This window comes from Podarcis bocagei (assembly GCF_964188305.1).
Source record: "Podarcis bocagei genome assembly, chromosome: 1".
NCBI lineage: Eukaryota > Metazoa > Chordata > Lepidosauria > Squamata > Lacertidae > Podarcis > Podarcis bocagei.
The window spans coordinates 134,022,242-134,041,700 of NC_138125.1; the positions used below are offsets into that span (position 1 = coordinate 134,022,242).

General features: G+C 42.2%; 1 protein-coding gene across 2 annotated transcripts; it reads right to left on the minus strand.

Annotated features, from left to right (window-relative positions):
- Positions 1 to 1,277: 1,277 nt before the first annotated feature.
- On the minus strand, positions 1,278 to 19,241 carry NDUFS1 (NADH:ubiquinone oxidoreductase core subunit S1). Of its 2 annotated transcripts, none has more exons than XM_081167110.1 (19): positions 19,014 to 19,241; positions 16,069 to 16,150; positions 14,775 to 14,866; positions 14,081 to 14,188; positions 12,617 to 12,693; positions 12,220 to 12,301; positions 11,997 to 12,127; positions 10,931 to 11,120; positions 9,626 to 9,756; positions 9,028 to 9,142; positions 8,345 to 8,490; positions 7,443 to 7,571; positions 6,542 to 6,671; positions 5,967 to 6,127; positions 5,250 to 5,404; positions 3,446 to 3,621; positions 2,015 to 2,149; positions 1,813 to 1,885; positions 1,278 to 1,619 (listed from the first exon to the last, which is right to left on the minus strand). In XM_081167110.1, exons 2-19 carry the CDS (start codon positions 16,130 to 16,132, stop codon positions 1,528 to 1,530), a joined length of 2,187 nt encoding a protein of 728 aa, XP_081023236.1. In that variant the 5' UTR covers positions 16,133 to 16,150; positions 19,014 to 19,241; the 3' UTR covers positions 1,278 to 1,527. The 2 variants fall into 2 exon arrangements, with proteins under 2 accessions (XP_081023236.1, XP_081023235.1); XM_081167109.1 differs by having other exon boundaries at positions 9,626 to 9,760; positions 10,935 to 11,120; positions 19,014 to 19,240.
- Between the last annotated feature and the right edge of the window lie 218 nt (positions 19,242 to 19,459).

A 19,459-nucleotide genomic window follows, 5' to 3' on the forward strand; every position in this document is an offset into this window, starting at 1 on the left:
GAGGCGGCGGCGGGTGGAGCAGGAGGGCGGCCGAGGCCGGTGAGGGAGTAGGGTTGCCCGGGGCTTGAGGAGCCGTCGCCGGGAGTTGCTGCTGCTGTTGTTGCTGCTGCTGCCCGGACATGCCGGCCTCCTCCTCGTCCGCTGTCTCGCGCTCCTCCCTTTTGCACGCGCTGCCCCGCCGCCGCCCCATTGGCTGGGTCCTGTCAGCTGATCCTGTGTGTGTGTGAGGGGAGAATGGAGAGAGAAACCTCGGCACCACCACCGCGGAGCCGCCCCCGGCTCGATGCGGATCCTCGCCGACGCCACCTCTCACCGCCCGACTTGCCCGCCTCCCTCCCACGGCACACCAGTCAACGTCTCACGGCACACTTGTGTGCCGCGGAACACCGGTTGGGAAACACTGTTCTAGACATTGATTTGTGCATCACTATTTTCCACCTTAAACCCCCCCCCCAAAAAAAATTGTTCCCAAGAACGTGTTAAAATGGTATGCTTGGGGATGTGCCACCCCCTAGACTGCACATAACTCAGGACACTTATGGACCCCAGCCTCTCTTATTCAAAACAGTAATTCAAAAATCAGACAGGTTACGGTCTGGCTCACATGTAATGCTAAACCAGAGAGCAGCATTACATAGATGAGTCTACAGATGCCTGTGCAAGCTGAAGTTGGCTAAAACTGACCATTTAAAATAAGTGGCTTTTTTGCATTTTAAATAAGTTTCTGCAGTACCCACAGTAGATAATATTAGAGCTGCCACATTCCCATTGTGTCTTAGGAGTAAGCTATTTAATGTGTAAGTCTTATTTTTGCTTAGATGGAACAAGTCCGAACTACTAGGTAAAGGCTACCATGTTAGTTGAAGGATATTAGGATAGAATTAAGATTGTGCTGCCATCTCTTGTTCTGCTGTACTTTTAAAATAATACAGCTCTGAGCCATTGTAAAACAAAACTGCTCTATCTCTTTTCCTTATTTTCAAAGTTTTAAGACGTACCCAAACTGTAAAGTCTAAATTTCATTTGAAATGAAATAGGACTGGAAAGGAGTACTACTTCTAAAGGAATCTTTAACCTGTTGGTGAGTTAGTTGTACAAACCCACCAATGTCACATTAACTAAATGTTTCTGCAAAAAAAAAAAAAGTAACAAGATGCTTGCTACATTGTTTCACATTGCAAGTGTTAAGATTTCACCTCTGTCCAAAGTTTGCCATCTGTACTTTGAGCGAATTTTATATTTAACTTACTGGAGAAACACAGTGCAGAGAAACGGTATTACATATGTAAAACTGCTTTAATTTTACATCATGTTTGTACACAATCAGTATACATAATATGTATGTCTAAATACATTCAAGCTGTGCTGAACATAATTAGCAAATGAACACTGGACAGCTGGCTTTAAATAAACTTTCACCCGCATTCATAAAGAAAGTGGAAACCTAAATAGACCACCACAAAATTATTATTTTTGGGGAAAAGTCATAAGAATGCCTGATCCGACACTGGTAACTCTAGGATTTCCTTAGCAGATGGAGGGTTCTTCAATAGCCTTGGCCCCTTCGGTAACCGCTTTAACACATTTAGCCATTGTCTGTGATGCTCTACTAATGGGATCTGCAAAGAAAAACATGTCTATTACCTCTAGAAGTTTTAAGACTTACAAGTGTTGTTCACTGAACATGGTATCTGCAATTAAAGTATTTTGCACAGAAACAAAATTGGTATGCCTCTCAACTGAAGAAACGGGAAATATTATGTATCCATGTATTAAGTAAGACACACTATTGAGATCATGTACTGCTGTTACCTGTCATATAGAAGTCTTTAACTGTGAGCTGGGGTGGAACAAGAGGATCACCAAGAAGTTTCTGATTAACTGCCTGCATTGAAAAAGAATAAGCAGTCATCTTTATGAAAATAATTGTTCTCACTTGCCCTGTGGTACCTTTTTCAGCAGGACACAAGACACACTTATTTTGCTATCGCTGCATAAATGTAAAACCCCATACCTTTGACAGCTCATTTGCTTGGCTAAAGTAGTTTGCTTCCTCCACATCATCATATCTGACCAAGTTAGGAGATACTTCTTCTAACCTGCTCCTCACTTGATCAAGTGTGTCATAGGGGAGGGTCATGCCAGCTATCTGAAAAAGAAAAGCGGGAGGAAGAACCTCAAGACTGGGGTTCAGATTTGTTCCTTCTTGGTAAACACACTACCTTTGCAATGAACATGCTTAAAAGGGTACATCTTGAAAGGTACAGGATTGTATCCAACTTAGTTATTCAGTATAGGATGCCCCCTTGAAATCAATGGACCTCAGTTAGTCACATCCATTAAGTTCAATGAGTCTACCTTGTGTAGGATTAAGATCAGATACAATCTGTAATTATTAGGGTAAATAGGGCAACCATTTAGAAAGTAGAATTTCTGATTGGCTCAAGTACAAGAGAAAGCGAAATGGTTGGCAAATTTGTTTATGCCTAGCATCCCACCCAGGTTTGTTTGAATTTGTGCAGTTCCAAACGGTGTGTCTTAACTGATTCAAACCACTGAGCAAAATCAACAATATGTTACCATCCTTCTCCAGATAGTCAAGCATGCAAATAAAGTCAGTCCACACACACTTTTAGCAGGATTTGCCAGATATTTCACATAAATGGTATACAGTGGTGCCCCTCAAGACGAAGGCCTCGCAAGGTGAAAAACCCGCTAGACGAAAGGGTTTTCCGTTTTTCAATGTGCTTCGCAAGATGAATTTCCCTATGGGCTTGCTTCGCAAAACGAAAAAGTCTTGCGAGTCTTGCGATTTTTTTCGCCCCCCCCCCTTTTTCTAAGCCGCTAATAGCCTTTTAGCCGCTAAGCCTTTAATAGCCGCTAAACCGCTAATAGCGCTAAGCCGCTAATAGGGTTGCTTCGCAAGATGAAAAAAACCACTAGACGAAGAGACTCGCGGAACGGATTAATTTCGTCTTGCGAGGCACCACTGTATTTCTAATATTTGCACTTCATAGCAATTCATTTCGGAAGACTGCAGTGCAGTGGAGCTTACAAATCAATATAGGATGTCCAGGCCACAGTGCTCATGCCAGAGTTTGGTTTGTCATGATGTCTGAACAAAGGCATGATTGTGTTCCTCAAACCAGCCAGAAACATTAAGCTAAGAGCAAACTTGGTTACTGGTCTCTGGATGCTTGGGGAGAGAGAAAACACAAGCCTGGGTTCTGGCATCACAACAAGTCAGACTAACTTGTTTCCCAGCAGGAGCAGGAGAGGAATCAATCGAGAACCTCTTAGCAACATATACCAGCATACTGCTTCTTCATATTCAACCACGGCTTGTTTTAAAATGTGTAGTGACATGACACGAGAATCAAAACAGTAGTATAGTAATAAAAAAGACTGTTACTGGAAAGGTCCATTTCTGCTACACTTGCAGTACCTCAGAGATGGCTCTAATTATTCTCCAGTCTTCTCTTGCCATGCCAGGTGGTGTCACAGCTACTCTGGTTTGTTGAGCTCTACCTTCAGTGTTCACGTACGTTGCAGCCTTTTCTGTATAAGCTGCTCCTGGAAGAATAACATCCGCCATAGGAGCGCCTACGTCACCATGGTGCCCTGAAACGGAATCCAGTAAAAGTGTCAGTAGCAATGGGAAACTTCACAGTGCGGCTGTACTGTATGTTTAAATTCCTGTATCCATAAAAGTCTAGATTACATTTCGATAGTTAGGTGAAAATTGCACTCCAAGAACGTCGCTGATTTCTCTTTTCTGCTGTCTTGGCTTGATTAGTCTCCTTCAGTTCTACTTTTGACTGGCTGAAGTTTGCTTTTTCGGTACTGTGTTTGGATATCCTGTTTTTATCTCTAGCTACAGCTTTGAAGAAATTGTTATACAAACTGCTACTATTGTCAAGCGATATGCTTGCTGACATCACCTTACAGAGACAGAATGCCTTTTAATACTTTGTATGTATTTATATATTAAAGCCATACTGTGCCTGTTTTCAAAATGAAGTTCTCAGTTTTAATTTTCTCAGTTGTGGTACCAGAAACTTCCCCAGTGCCAACAGATATACTTCCAATATCATCATGTATCCTAACTTTACACCATGCACTGCTAAGTACTCTTTTTATTTTGTACTCTTATTAATCTTGTATTCTTTTAGCTCTTTCTATCTTTGGGTTACAAACTGCACACTTTTGATTCAGCTTTGGTTCATGGTTTATATGTCTTAGCCAGGACACTGTAAAAGCCTATACATATTCCCTCAAGAATTCCCCCATTATCAAAGGCTTATCATTTTACCTGCTGGAATTATCAGACCATTTCTTCCAGGTTAAATAGCTCTTCACTAATTTGTTCAAGGTAACTTACATTTTAAGCAACTATAAAGAATTCTACCAGTTTAGACAAATTAACTGTGCTAGCTGATAGGATTCATGTAAGGATTCTTTCCTGGTTACACCAAGTTTCTATGTTGCTTAAAATAACTTAGTTCTCCCAATTTAAGAAGTAATCTGGCTCTCAAACACAAGCTACCCACTCTAGTCATCATAGAGGGCACAGCGCAAACACTGACATTAGGTTTAGTTTATTAGGGATAAAGTCCCCTTAAAACACAAATCAGCATTCAACACTTTCCATTTCTTCTGTGCCAAAGTATACTTCTACTTAACAGCTACTTCTGGCCTTCAAATCAGGAAACAGAACAGAAAATGTACAGCTTTAACATAAAACAAAAATCTCTCAAACACGTTTTTGGGAAAGGCAGAGGGCTGCAGAAATGATGCTTATTTTCTACGCACTTATTTGATGCTTGGTATATTGAGCCTGAGGCAATAGGTATGTGTAAAGGCAAACATTTCAAACAACAGGTAGAAACATCTGTAATAAGCACAGGTACAACTGGGAGTTAAGCCATTCACCTGAAACATACTTCAGACTCAAACACATGTGCGCATTGCCTTAGGTAGCTTACTCCAATTCTTCATTTCTTAGGGATGGATTCAACTAAATAGTTGGATGAGCGGGAGCCAGCACAAGGAGTCCTGCTAGTGAAAAAGTACTCTCCCCAACACCACCAAATTGGCTTGAGAGGTCAGGAGAACCCTCACAGTAGTGGCGGGGGCAGAGAGGGGAGATAATTTTACCAGGAAAGCAGAAATGCTTGTGATGAGGAAATGATCCAAATAGAGCAACTTTAAATTCCTCCCTTGATTTGTGATCAAATGGTGCTACTTACCCTGATAAATTATAAAGCAATTCTGAGGCAAATCTTGCCGAGTAACACAGCCTGCATCAGCCCCTAAAAGGTACAACACTTTAGGAGGGTTCTTCCGGATCGCATCCACTCCTGGCTTGTAGCCTAGGTCAAGGGCAGCTACTTGGCTTGCAACCCTGTCGAGGAAGAGATTACAATTTCACCCGATTATCTAAAATTCCTCTCTCAAAATCAGATCAGGTAAAATATCCAGGGGGTATAAATCCTAAGTTATTCATTCAGATCCACAGCTATAAAACATGCTGAAAGTTACCAGGGCAAAGCCCAATTATTTGAAGCACTTTCTAAACTGTAACAATGCATGAAAACACACAATCACTGAGAAATGGGGGGGGGGAGGCTAATTTGGGACATGTATGTATACTGTACACACACAAAAATGAGCTTTTACCTGGAGTTAGTGTTCCATGCTCAATTTTGAAATAAGTTTCTATTTGGCTCTGAATGCATATGAGCATGTCCTGCTAATCCCATTACTGGACAATAACCCCTTTATAGATTAAGTTGACAAAATGCTAGGTTCTACAAACAAGCAACCCTTTTGCGACACTTGTTTCCCAGTAAATCTCTTATCTTACACTTGAGCCAGATGAATGAAGCCAGCAGCTTTGACCTAGGAAGCCTTTAAACCTCACCATACAAGACAATAAAAAAGGGACGAAGACATGTTGAGCAAACCTATGAAGAATGTTCATGACTTTCCAGCTGGGATCAGCTCCACTTTTTGTACTTGCATTTTGTGCAATGGTGGAAATGGCTGAATGAATGGCTGCCCCATCACCACGCTGAAGTGCTGCACTGCCAACCACGACCATTGGCTTTTTAGCCTGGTTCAGGACCTGTGTGGAAGTTGCAAGAGAGCAGGGTGTTAACCTCAGAGCTAACAAACTGAATGAAAAGGCCAACTACAGCTTTTAAAAACAAATATGTGCCACCACTGGCAAATGCGCTGTTAGTAGGCAGTTCCCCTATCTGGATGAGGGAGGTGGAATCTGTTTTAGTTGGGGGGGTCATGCTCCCCCAGAGGTATCCAAACTTGGGGGTGGTCCTGGGTCCTTTATTTCCACTGGAGGGATAAGTGGCCTCTATGGTGTGGAGTGCCTTCTACCAGGCTGCTCTCAAAAGCATACTAAATATGAACCCATACATGAGTACTAAATATCACCACCATTTTACAAAATTTAATACCTTGCTACCTTTAATACCTTGATTATAATCTACCACTCCAAAGCACTGCATTTTGTTAAAGGTACCTTGCTGAATGGGTGTTTTTCTGAAGCAATGTCCAGGAGTATCTGTGGGGAATCTCCCAGGTGATCATATGTGTAAGTCAAGTCAACTGGGCTGCCCACAAGAGCCACTTTAAGTTCATTGTGTAGCCAGCTGAAAATGGAGCACGAAAAATGCTATTAAGGTTTTATAATGTGCAGAGAAATCAGTGCATGGTCATTTTATTTTTGCACAATATATTCTTGCAAAGAGTTCCTTGTACAGAAGCTGCTGAAACTTAACAGATGCGCTGCACCCAAAGACAGGTATCGGCAGTGCTTTTTTTTCAGGGGGTTCTCAAGGGTACGCAGTACTGGCACCATTTTTTTTGTTGTTAAAAAGTGTGGCCCTTGCTGTAACAACTTCATGGTGAGTACCGGTACCTACCTTTCTAGAAAAAAGCACCGAGTAGGAGCCCTAATTTTTAAGACATAAAACAGATGCAACACCTTAAATGTATTCAATTGACTTTCTCCTCTCCTGACACATTGCATCAGAGAATGTTGTGCTATTTCCCAGATTTTCAGGGACAGCTTGCTAGGCAGCATGAAGACAACTCTAGCAAGGAGATTGTATGAACTGCTTAACATGAATTGAAGATCTATGATCTTATGAAATGCAGTTTTGGAGCCCTTGCATTTTTTTATTCTGAAAGTACTCCTTTTTCTTAGTACAATAACCACAACAGTCACAGACCCTTAATGTGTATATTGCATTAGCACAATGCACAGCAAGTGATATAACTACAGCCATCAAGACATTGTCCAAATTAAATAGTTCCCAGTTTAATACATAGAAGGACCCAATATTCCACTTTCAAGATGCAGTTTCTCATTTGCATGGAGCAAGCCATTTAACATCTGCTACTTTCATGAAGCTACAAACCTCTTTCGGATTCTGGCGTTGAAGAGAGGTGCCTCAAAGCGTGGATTGGTACCAACCAGGAGCAAGACATCTGCCTCTTCCACTCCTGCAATCTTGGTATTAAGCAAGTAATTAGATCGCAGGTCTGTTCTGTAACAGAATACACACAAAAAAGGAAAATATGACTGGGGTATTCCAATGGGAAGGACTCTGAAATACCTCTGTTAAGAATTCTTTTATTTCATAAAAATACTAGATCTCAAAATAATAAATCCAAATCCTGGTCCTGGATTCCACTGTGCATTAAAATAAACTAATAGGGTCATATGAGCATTTTCACTTTCTTCTGTGAAAACGGCTCTATGCTTACTTTATACCTGCCTCTACTAAAACTTACGTGGTCCTCCTAATATATACAGTTCTGATATGTCAAAATTGACAACTTACAGGCTGATCCGACATCTGAAGGCAGCCCTGTTTATGGAAGTTTTTAATGTTTGATGTTTTATTGTGCTTTTAATTCTGTTGGGAGTCGCCCTGAGTGGCTGGGGAAACACAGCCAGATGGGTAGGGTATAAATAATAAAGTTATTTATATTATTATGATGATTATCATCATCATCATCTGAGGATATGCTTTTCAGGGCCAGCCCTACCATTAAGCAGAATGAGGCCCTCACCTTAGATGGCAAAGGCTGGGAAGTGGCAGCAAGGACGACATCCCAGCCAGTACCCTCTAAGCTAGCCTGCTGCCCTCAAAAAGACACAGCCTTATCAATGTCAAATATAGATTCAACTGCCTGTCCAATCAGATGGTGAACATGATATTGGGCTCTATCTTGTCCTAGTCTCAAGCAGAAAATGACTTGGGCTGTCCCTGATGCTTTTAGTCCAGTAGTAGTACAGCTGTCAGCATTAACTTACCCAGCTCCTGCGGTAGGGAAGACCTCTTCAGTACACAGGTTGTCAGAGTTTACTCTATTCAGCAAGTCTTTAAGAGATACAAGTGCTTCTGCATCCACAAGTCCGCCTGCAATTGCAGCTATATCATTACCTTGGCTCCCCTGAAGCTGCAAATGAGGAAACAGAAGATGATATGAGATATTATATTAAAATTTTAGCAGCAAATTTGGTACGTTTTGTGTAAAAAAAAAAAGTGGAAAAGCTTTCATCTTCGACAACTAGAAAAATAGAGAACGGTAAGCCAATTTCCTCTAACCCCCCCCCCCAAATAAAATGCAGGTGGGACGCATTGCTTATTCTTTTAAATATTCACAAGATTGCAGAGGAGGAAGCAAAACTATCCTGATATGTAAAGGTGGCATTCAAGACATAATATGGCTCTTCAGAGTCCACAATGCAAAACAAGTTCCTGAGCTACACCTTAAAATTACAAGATGTGTAATGCAATTAACCCCTGAATTCTAAAGTGAAGAAAGCATGACTTAAGTTCAAATTTCACTCCCCCAAATTATAAGAACTTTAGTTAATGATTGCAGTGTAGTCATTAGTAATGATTTCATTAGGTTCAGTACTACTGTGAAAGTAGTCGGTCAAGCACCTTAGCTATGGTCAAAAGTACACTGTAAGAAACAATATTTTCTTACCACTCCTGCCACACGGCTCAAGGCCTCTTCCCAAGACACGTAAGTGAACAGCCCTTCTTCATTCTTTATCATTGGCTCAATAAGACGCTGACGTTTCAAACCATCATAAGCAAATCTGGAGTGAAGATCAAGATAATGATGAAGCAACTGCTGAAGGAACAACCCAGCTATCAGCAGCTACTTCATTAACAGAGACCTATCAGCATACCACCTTTTCAGAAAGTTTGAATTACTTTGTCATTTTCTATGGCACATATACTTAAGTGTTTTGTTCATAACCAGACCTTCTTAAGTGGAAATGGCCAAAGAAAGTTTTAAAAATCTACAATTTTAAAATTAGGAAAATACAAACATATTAGGCATAATCCTATTGAAGAATATACACAGCTAAGCCCCCAAAATTTCCAGAGGAGATAGCAGTGTTTTGTTGTTGTTTTTTTTGTGCTGCAACAGAAATTGATCAACATCCATTTGCAAGTAATTCTTGAACTGTTCCTAAATCTTCAAAAATGAAATGAAGAAAGTGTGGTAACTGTATATTTTTGTACTAAAATTCTCTTCTGAGAATATCATGTTTTACATACATGTTAAAGCATACCTTGTTTTATCGGATATCCATTCCTCATTGATATCTTCATGTAGTCTTGGCAAAATCCTCATCACTTCTCCAGTTCGAGTGCTTACCACAATGTTACTCCCTACTGCATCAAGAACATCAATGGATTCTGTCTTCCTAAGCGAAAAGAACAGAGTCCTTCAATTGCAAAACTTATCTGGATGCTGTTATCTGGAAAACAAATCTCGCACGAAACATTCCCAAATGCTCCCAAGTTTCTAAGAACTCTAATCATGGACGACAAGAATGACTAACCTCCCATAATATATTGCAAATCAGAAGTCAGCAACTACCAGCACTTAATATAAATTCAGCCTGTAAAGGACTACTACTATCTCATTACAGTGGTGCCTCGCAAGACGAAATTAATTCGTTCCGCGAGTCTTTTCGTCTTGCGATGTTTTTCGTCTTGCGAAGCACGGTCCGTCGCAACTGCCTCTTCAAGCGGCTTTAAGAAAAAAGCGAACAAACTCGCAAGACGTTTTCGTCTTGCGAAGCAAGCCCATAGGGAAAATCGTCTAGCGAAGCAACGCAAAAACCGAAAAACCCTTTTGTCTAGCGAGTTTTTCGTCTTGCGGGGCACCACTGTACTACCATTCTTTCCTCACCCTTCCTTTCTCAGTTCTGCAGCCTGAACAGCCCATGCCAGCAGCAGCAGCAATTTTTTGTACCCCACCCATCTGACTGGGTTGTCCCAGTCACTCTGGGCGGCTTCCAACAGCATGTACAGAAACAACACAACAGAACATCAGGCATTAAGTGTCGTGATACAGGGCTGCCTTCAGACATCTATAAAAGGTCGTATATTTGTTTATCTCTTTGACATCTGATGGGTGGACGTTCCACAAGGAAGGCAGGCATGACCCACTGCCTGGTTCCCTGTGGCAAGCAATTTTGCTTCAAGAATGGCTGAACTGGAATAACAGAGCACTGTTGTTGGTGCCACCATCTGACATGAAGCAGAAGCTACATGGTTCTGAAAGAGACCAGAATTTTCCAAAATTGGTGGAAATGCTTATTATGGGCAAGTTATCCCAGGTCAACACACCGCCAATGAATGTGCTCTATGGATACATTCCTGAACCATGATAAATTTTATTTATATTAGCTTTTGTATTATTAGGATTCTTATGACCTTCAAAAGGTTCAAGGTTACAAATACAGTCCAGAAGCCATGGGGAAATGCTACGTTCCCATGTCTCAATTAATCTGAATATTTGACACTTAGCATATAGCACAATAAAAGAATTATATTTAAAGTGACACTTCAAGTGCCAATAAAGACACATGCCTTGTCTCCCAGGGTCGAGATGTAAAAGCATACGGCTTGGAGGTAAGGGCACCTACTGGGCAGATATCAATCACATTGCCGGATAACTCTGACATGAACATTTTCTCAATATAAGTGCCAACTTGCATCTCATTTCCTCTTCCTGTGGTTCCTAGGTCATCAACTCCTGCAATCTCACTTGCAAACCTGACAAATGAAAGCAAAAACAAAACACAGCAATACATGAAATGTCAGTTTGTCTTTGCAAGAAAAAAATTCTTTTAAAGAAACAATCAAAAAGAAGGATTTATAACTGAGCACTTCTGAACTAGCAATTGTTCAGATGAATGAAAAGCATTTCTAGCCTCACATGTAAAAGTAATTTTCTGCAGCTATAGCCCCTGTAAAGCGTTTATTATAATGCAAGAACCACCCACACCTAGCTATCTGACCTGCCTCAACTCACAGGTTCAGGGAAAGTAAAACTTAAAAGGAACTATGAAGTCTACTAAGTTTCCGTTAAGTGTAAGTCACTGTACCACATTAAAATCTCTCTACATTAATTTATCTTAGGCTTGTGGTGCTTCCAGAAACAGTTCAGGCATTTTGTTGCAAAACTCCTGTTCCTCTACAACAACCCAATGAAGACTGAGCATGCTAAGTGGGTAACTGACTACTGGGAGATAAAACAAAACACTGTGGGAGTGGGGTAGAGAAGAGGGAATGAAGTGCCTGGAATCCAAACAGGGAGCACTCCATAGCGTACTTTGTTACAGCAGCCAGGTATCCTATTTCTAACAAGTGACCCGACACAAAGCTAAAATGAAAGATTTTCACACGAGTGCATTTTTATTCCATATCCTTGTTTGTGCCCACCTGATTTTACATTATGAAATAGTCAGCTGCTCATGTGAAAAATGTGTGGACTCCTTCGGTGCTTCCAGAGAGAATTCAGCAGTGGAACAGAACTAAAGAATGATCTTTCATAAGCAACTGAACACAAGCAACGGGCTGATGAATGTCCCCAATAACAAGATAACTATGCATACACACTGTTGGTGTACAAAACAGGGTAGCAGTTACCTAATGCATCGAGTACATTGTATGCACCGGGTCATGATCGTTTTCACTAGTGGGCCGAGGTTCTTGTCTTCCACTGCACGTTTGCCTTCTAGGAATCTGCTCCTATCACTGCCAAACATCATTGACTGGTCCTAAAGACAAATAAACCCAAATAAATGAACATATGTGACTGAGAAGCAAAGTTTTACCCCGAAGGCCATTTTAAAAATCCAAGACACTATACCTGAAGGTCACATTCGCCTCCCTGATCACAGATGGGGCAGTCCAGTGGGTGGTTTGCCAACAAGAACTCCATTACGCCTTCTCTGTTGGAGGTCAGTAAAAGAGAAACCACCATATATATTTAGCATTTAATGTATGCTAAAAACACTTTATAGACTAGTAATACATGAATTCATTTATTTTAATACAGCATGCTATTAATAATTATGTCCTCCTTTGAAAGTGTGTTCAAGCATTAAGATTTCTGTTAAAAACGAGTCTTAAAAAAACAAAACATGCCCAGCTTACTGTTGTAATGTTGAAGACTAAAGATGCACCCTGCTGCACACTTACTTGGCAATAAGTCTCAGTTCTGAGCAGCATACATTGCAATTTGCACACAATTGGATGGAGCTTACCTTGCTTTCCTAGACTTCTCAGAATTTGTCAGAATGTTCCAACCCTTCATTACTGGCATGGCACAAGCAGCTACTGGCTACAAATGCATAAGAAAGCTACATCAATAACAAATTTGTATACATGGATGCTCACATAGTGGCAGGGTATTATCAATTAAATGCCTCAACTGTTTGCCTTAGTTTCATAATAAACTTATTGATAAAAATCAACACCAAGGCTTAAGATCAAAACAAAAAAAAGGGAAGTAACATTCACGTAATACATAAATTAATGTAGTCACGGCCAGCAGCTTAGAGGGCTTTAAAATCTGATCCAATTCATGGACAGTAGGATTTATCAGAAGCTAACAGTCATTATGATTCCATGGACCCTCCATTTTAAGATGCAATTTACTACTGAATAACAGTTATGGGGGAAGGTGGAGGGTAACAGCATGAGATGACAATTGCCTTATCATGGAATCATAGAATTGGAAGAGAGCTGGAAGGGACCATGAGGGCCATTTAGTGCAGTCCCCTGCAATGCAAGAATCTTTTGTCCAACGTGGGGCTCAAACCCACAACACTGACATTAAGAGTCTGATGCTCTACTGACTGAGCTATCTTTCATGCTCTCCTTCTGGTCTTCCCCAGAAACATCTGACTGACGTTTGCAGGAAAACAGCTATCCCTTCCTCCAAGGGCTGGACATGTGAACACTGCAAGCATTTATGAACGTATACCATAGAAATATTTAGATGTTTTTGCCGATCACATGGACTGCCGGAACAAGGAAAGGCTTTCAAGAGACAGTAAAGAACATATTAACCTTAAATGTTCTAGTCCAGCTGCTTGCCTGTATTTTTTCATCACTGAGTGCTGAGAGATTAAATTCTCAGGCACCAGACATAACACACAAGGTAGGTAGAGCTGCAATCCTATAGGGTTGTCAAGCTCTGGAAAAATGGCATAAGTCACAGTATAGGAATTACATTGTTTGGTTGGGTTGGATTCAGCATGTTGCCACCCTGCAGTGGGTAAAAGCACATGTGCGCATACCAGCGCTATATGTTACTGAATGCCCTAACTGCCAACAGCTTAACACCCCTGTTTTCTCAATGGAAACCAAAAGCTGATGCTCCGCTATCATCAATGTGTTTGATAGGATGTCTACAAATATGAAAATAAATGTGTGTAAAATGGTAAAGGACCCCTGGATGGTTAAGTCCAGTCAAATTTGACTATGGGGTGTGGTGTGCGTGCACAAACACACTATGCCAACAGCTTTATGTAGGTGAACACAACATTCACAATAATGTCAAAAAGCAACTGTTAGCAGTGGGCATATTGCAACTTGTAATTTAGATGCCAGCAAGGTTGTCATTAGCTGTTCTGCTAAGCGCTTTACACTTGTCTTTAACTGTCCTGTTGGCTCTTTACACTTCTAGAACACAACAATTTATGAAAGATAAAAGTATTAGCAACCTTGGGAGCTTTCTCTATCTCCACGAGACACATCCTACAATTTCCAGCCACTGACAATCTGTCATGATAGCAAAATCGAGGGATCTGCATTCCAACTTTTTCACAGGCCTACAGAAAAGTCAAAACAAAAGAGAAAAAGTGCCAATGTACATGTTAGGAACTTTTTAGCATGTTCCATACAAATATGACTCAGGCTGCAAGTCTATAAGCATTTACCTAGGAGAAAGTCCCATTGAACTCATCATTAATTATCATTATTATTACCCTTCCCTTAACCTTAAGGTCCCAAGGCAGGTTACAATTAAAACACAACAGGTCTTACTTCCAAGTAGATATGTTAGGAAAGCACTGTCAGTCTCTCATTTATAAAGAAAAGCTACTATTTTTATCCAAGTACAGTGGTACCTCTGTTTTTGAACGTAATCCATTCAAGTTCTGAAACGTTCGAAAACTGAAAGCTCAATACGGAAGCCACGTGGCATGTTCGACTTCCGAGGCATTTGAAAACCGAAATGTTCGAAAACTGAGGTACCACTGTACTTATTTTTCTTTGCAGTTGGTTTGCAATGCTATAAAGGAATGGAGCCATGAGAAGCAAGGTCCAATGTGCTTTAAAGAGATATTACAGCAGGTACTGGAGGGGATGTGAACAGAATGTGAATAGAAAGAGACAGTGTATACAAATTTATTCTACCTGAAGTACTGTGGTTCCTGGAGGTACTAATACAGAATTCCCATCAACGAAAACCTCTATCAGGTTGCTGGCTGCTGTTGCCGTTGCACGCACTGAAAGACAAAAGAATAAAATATGGAAAATGTGATCATTTATTGCTCAGAAGTCAGATTAAGTATTTTGGATTCATTCACTAGTAACTTGCTGAAAGGATAAACAGGGCACACAAGCTCATACAGGGGAATCCCCGCTTACACAAGGAATTCTGTTGTTGCACACGCAAATCCCATCCCTCCCCTCCTGCCCCGCCCCCTTTCAGCACACATGCTGATCATGTGAGAGTTGAGAGGAGCCTGTCCTGCAAAAACCCCCAAAGCATAATATGAATTTAAGTTGTCAGTCATTTAGGTGCTGGAATATAATATTTTATTAATTTTAACCTATCAAACTGACCTTACAAAAATAGAGGAAAAAACATTTAATCCCTAGGATGGCATTATCTGCACAGTGTGTTTTATACCACGGATTGTTCAGACCATAATTTACCATTACAAGAATGAGCCACAGCAGGTCCTAGGTTTCTGCGCTCCCCCACTGTGATGAGAGTTCAGTTTTTATTTCCTTTTAGGATTAACTGGAGCTTGCCATATAATCTCAACCTGGACAAATTGGATTAATCTTAATGGTTAGTTGTAATATGCCAACATCAATTCATACTTTTTAAAGCCTGCTTATTTGAACCAACCATTGTTAAGATTAGTCACAGTTTAGGGTCTGACTGATATGCTAAATTGCAGTCAATCCAAAACAAACTTGATTCCTTCCTTGCCAGGGGGACGTGGGGGATGCATTACATTCATATACAGCAAGAAGCTGCTTCCAAGCATTAAAATGAAGTATTTTCTCTAAAAGGAGGTGTGTCTAAAAACATGACATACTTTTTTAAATTTCAGGTATTTTTTTAAAAGGATTCCTGTTGGTGTGTTATTTTTATGACAATTCATTATAGCCTTTACTTCTCTAAATGACTTTGATAGAAATCTTTAAAAAAAATACAGTACAGTGCAGACAATTTTTTTTAGAATTCAGTAAAAAGCCAGCAAGTTTGTATGAACTTCGTTAAGACTTCAAAAAAGCCTTACAAATTAAACAGAGTGGATTCTCCTTCCCCAAAATGGAATTTGTCTTCATTCTAAGTCCATAATTAAACTTCAGACATCTGAATTATCTGTGAATTACCGAGTCTATAATGAAAATTACAACAAAAACTGGAAAGAGTTACTATATAAATGGACTGGATATAAAGGCAACTTACCACATCCTTTAGTAATCTGAGTGGCACCAGCTAAGGCCTTGTGGACAGCAGGGAGTCGCAACATGGTGCTGGAAATAAGGTGCTGGCGATAAGACATTAAAATTAAAGTTTAAAACAAGGTTCAAACAAGAGCTTGTTAAATTTAAAATGAATGAAAAATAGTTTAAATTTATAACCCAACATTTCTGACACCCAAGCATATGAATACTTGCAGATATGGTCACACATGCAAGAATTACATAAGTCCCATTCAGGTGTTCACTCCCACATTACTGTCACATTCCTACTGCCCTCCATGCATTGTAAGGAAGGTCTGAAGCAGGGAACATGCTCTGTACCTGAAGGTTTCCCGGCCTTCAGCCTCTGGGCCTAAGGTTCCCCACCCCGGCTTACAGCTTTTACAAAATTTAAAAAACCTTAAGTACAAAATGTGAAAGGTAAGCAGAGTACATAAACGTTTCACAGAGTATACATTGTGTGTAGGTTGTCGCCGCACCTATTGAAGAGACTTCTTCACAGCTCTTTAAAGTGCAGGAGCTCCTTTACACTCAGTCCCTAAATCTGCACACTAACACAGAGAAGGATCATAAGAAAGATGCTAGAATTACTGTGGACACTCCCCCAGGGCAGAATTTGGTGACAATTACTCCAGAGTAAATGGCAAAAATCCTAAGGAGGTAGATTTTGAGTCTCAAATAGTTCCATAAGCATTGCCACTAAATCTGTAACATTAAAAAGGGAGGTAGCTTGTAGCTGTGCTGTCTATACATGTAGTACTGCTGTCAAGTGATGCCCTGCAATGCTCTTATACTGTCTTCATAAGGGGAAACGGGCTGGGAAAGCATATAAAATTGCAACATAAGCAAGCAAGCAGGGGTAGGATCACATTGTGAACCTGCTGCTGTTCTTGTAAACAGGTGGGTTTGGTGGGCCTCTTTTCATAGAAATTTAGAGTTGGAAGGGATCCCAAGGGTCATCTACTCTTGCAATGCAGAATGCAGAAATCTCAGCTAAAGCCTGAAGCCATTGGTTTGGGTCCTACCCTCTGCGGAAGCAGAAAACAAGCTTATTGCTTCCTTCATGTGACAGCCCTTCAGATACGATGGCTATTGTATCTCCTCTGTCACCTCTTTCCCAGCCTAAACAGACCCAACTCCTTCAACTGTTCCCCCATAAGGCTTGGTTTCCAGACCTTCATAACCTTGAGAAGCCCTCCTCTGCACACATTCCAGCGTGACTAAATTCTTCTTAAACTGTGGTGCCCAGAACTAGACACAGTACTCCTGGTGTGGTCTGACCAAGGGAGTAATGCTATGATTTCCCTTGATTGGAACACTCTGCTTATGCAGATGCAGCCTACAACAGCATCCCTTTATTTTTGCTGCTACATCACACTGTTGACTCAACTTAATTTTGCGGTCCACCAAGACCCCTACAAGAGACTTTTCAAATGTACTACTGGCAAGTCAGCTGCCCGCCCCCCCCCCCAAATTCTTATACTGCTGCATCTGGTTATTCCTTCTTAAGGGCAGAACCTTTTTTTAGTTCAGGCCCAGTTCTCCAATCTGTAAATGCCTTATTGAACCCCGATTCTCTCCTCTGTGCCACATTAGCCACGGCTTGGTGTTATCTGGCCCTTTCCCTTTCTTGTCCTTTTTTCCATGTTATGCATGCCAATCCATTGGAAAGTTGAATGGGTGGGATGGGAAGATTGCCGAAAGAAATATCAACAACCTCAGATATGCAGATAACACAACCTTGATGGCAGAAAGTGAGGAGGAATTAAAGAACCTTTTAATGAGGGTGAAAGAAGAGCGCAAAATATGGTCTGAAGCTCAACATCAAAAAAACTAAGATCATGGCCACTGGTCCCATCACCTTCTGGCAAACAGAAGGGGAAGAAATGGAGGCAGTGAGAGATTTTACTTTCTTGGGCTCCATGATCACTGCAGATGGTGACAGCAGCCACGAAATTAAAAGACGTCTGCTTCTTGGGAGAAAAGCAATGAGAAACCTAGACAGCATCTTAAAAGGCAGAGACATCACCTTGCCAACAAAGGTCCGTATAGTTAAAGCTATGATTTTCCCAGGAGTGATGTATGGAAGTGAGAGCTGGACCATAAAGAAGGCTGATCGCCGAAGAATTTATGCTTTTGAATTATGGTGCTGGAGGAGACTCTTGAGAGTCCCATGGACTGCAAGAAGAACGTATCCATTCTGAAGGAAATCAGCCCTGAGTGCTCACTGGAAGGACAGATCCTGAAGCTGAGGCTCCAAGACTTTGGCCACCTCATGAGAAGAGAAGCCTCCCTGGAAAAGACCCTGATGTTGGGAAAGATGGAGGGCACAAGGAGAAGGGGACGACAGAGGACGAGGTGGTTGGACAGTGTTCTTGAAGCTACCAGCATGAGTTTGACCAAACTGCGGGAGGCAGTGGAAGACAGAAGTGCCTGGCGTGCTCTGATCCATGGGGTCACAAAGAGTCGGACACAACTAAACGACTAAACAACAACAACAGAGTTGAAAGGGGTCCCCAGGAGTCATCTAGCCCAACCCACTGCTCGAACCAGCCACCTGCCTGGTGAAGCAGCCAGGCGCCCTCACCCGCTGCGCCACCTGGGCATTGGCTTATTTCTGCCGCTGCATCGCGATGCCCGGCTCCTGCTTACGGCCCCCTCCCTCTCCGCACCCTCTGCCAGCTCACGAAAGGTGACCTTTGGGCGCCCCTGAGGCCGACGGGACACCTGCCTGCTACTTCCCGAGGCCCGGCTCGTCTCCAGTGCAGTAGGGAACCCGGCGTGGGGAAGAAAGGGGCCGTCTTTTATTACCGCACGGGGCGACGCGACGAGGGGGGAAGCCGGCAAGGGGAGTCTCGGCCGCGGGGGCGGAGGCAGCCCGACGACCCGCTCAAGGGCGCCGCGAAGGCGAAGCGGACAGCGGCCTACCTACGCGCCTCCCTTCGGTCCGGGAAACAGGACGGAAAGCACCGCGGAGGCCCTTTCGTCCGCCGCGCCGCGACCTTCCTCCCGTTACCTCCTCCTCTTCGGCGCGGCGTGGGGGGCGGGAACCCGGTCCGGCCTTAACGACCCAGGACGCCTCCTCCGCCGCTGCCTCCTCAGAAGCGGCCTCCTCAGCACTCAAGATGGCGGAGGGCCCTCGGCGATTTCCGCGACGCGCTCGGCAACATTCGGAGAGGACGCCGCCGACGTCCCGTGGCCCGCACGCAAGTTCCGCCGTCAATTGAAAACAAACGAGGCGAACCAACCGTCGATTTCCCTCCTTGATTGACGTGAGCGATGACCCGCCTCCTCCTAGCGTAGCTTCCGGCTTTTAAAACCTTCGGAGGGGCGCGGCCGATCCGTTAGAAACAAACGGGGAGAAGCACCGCCCC

What these genes read in the sequence shown, in the direction of transcription:
- NDUFS1 (XM_081167110.1), bottom strand. Translation starts at nt 16,132, where the DNA reads ATGTTGCGACTCCCTGCTGTCCACAAGGCCTTAGCTGGTGCCACTCAG. An exon ending in GAGAAGTCTAGGAAAGCAAG is followed by an intron (nt 12,302 to 12,616) that starts GTAAGCTCCATC and finishes GACCTCCAACAG; the next exon opens with AGAAGGCGTAATGGAGTTCT. An exon ending in AAGCAAATGAGCTGTCAAAG is followed by an intron (nt 1,886 to 2,014) that starts GTATGGGGTTTT and finishes TTTTCAATGCAG; the next exon opens with GCAGTTAATCAGAAACTTCT.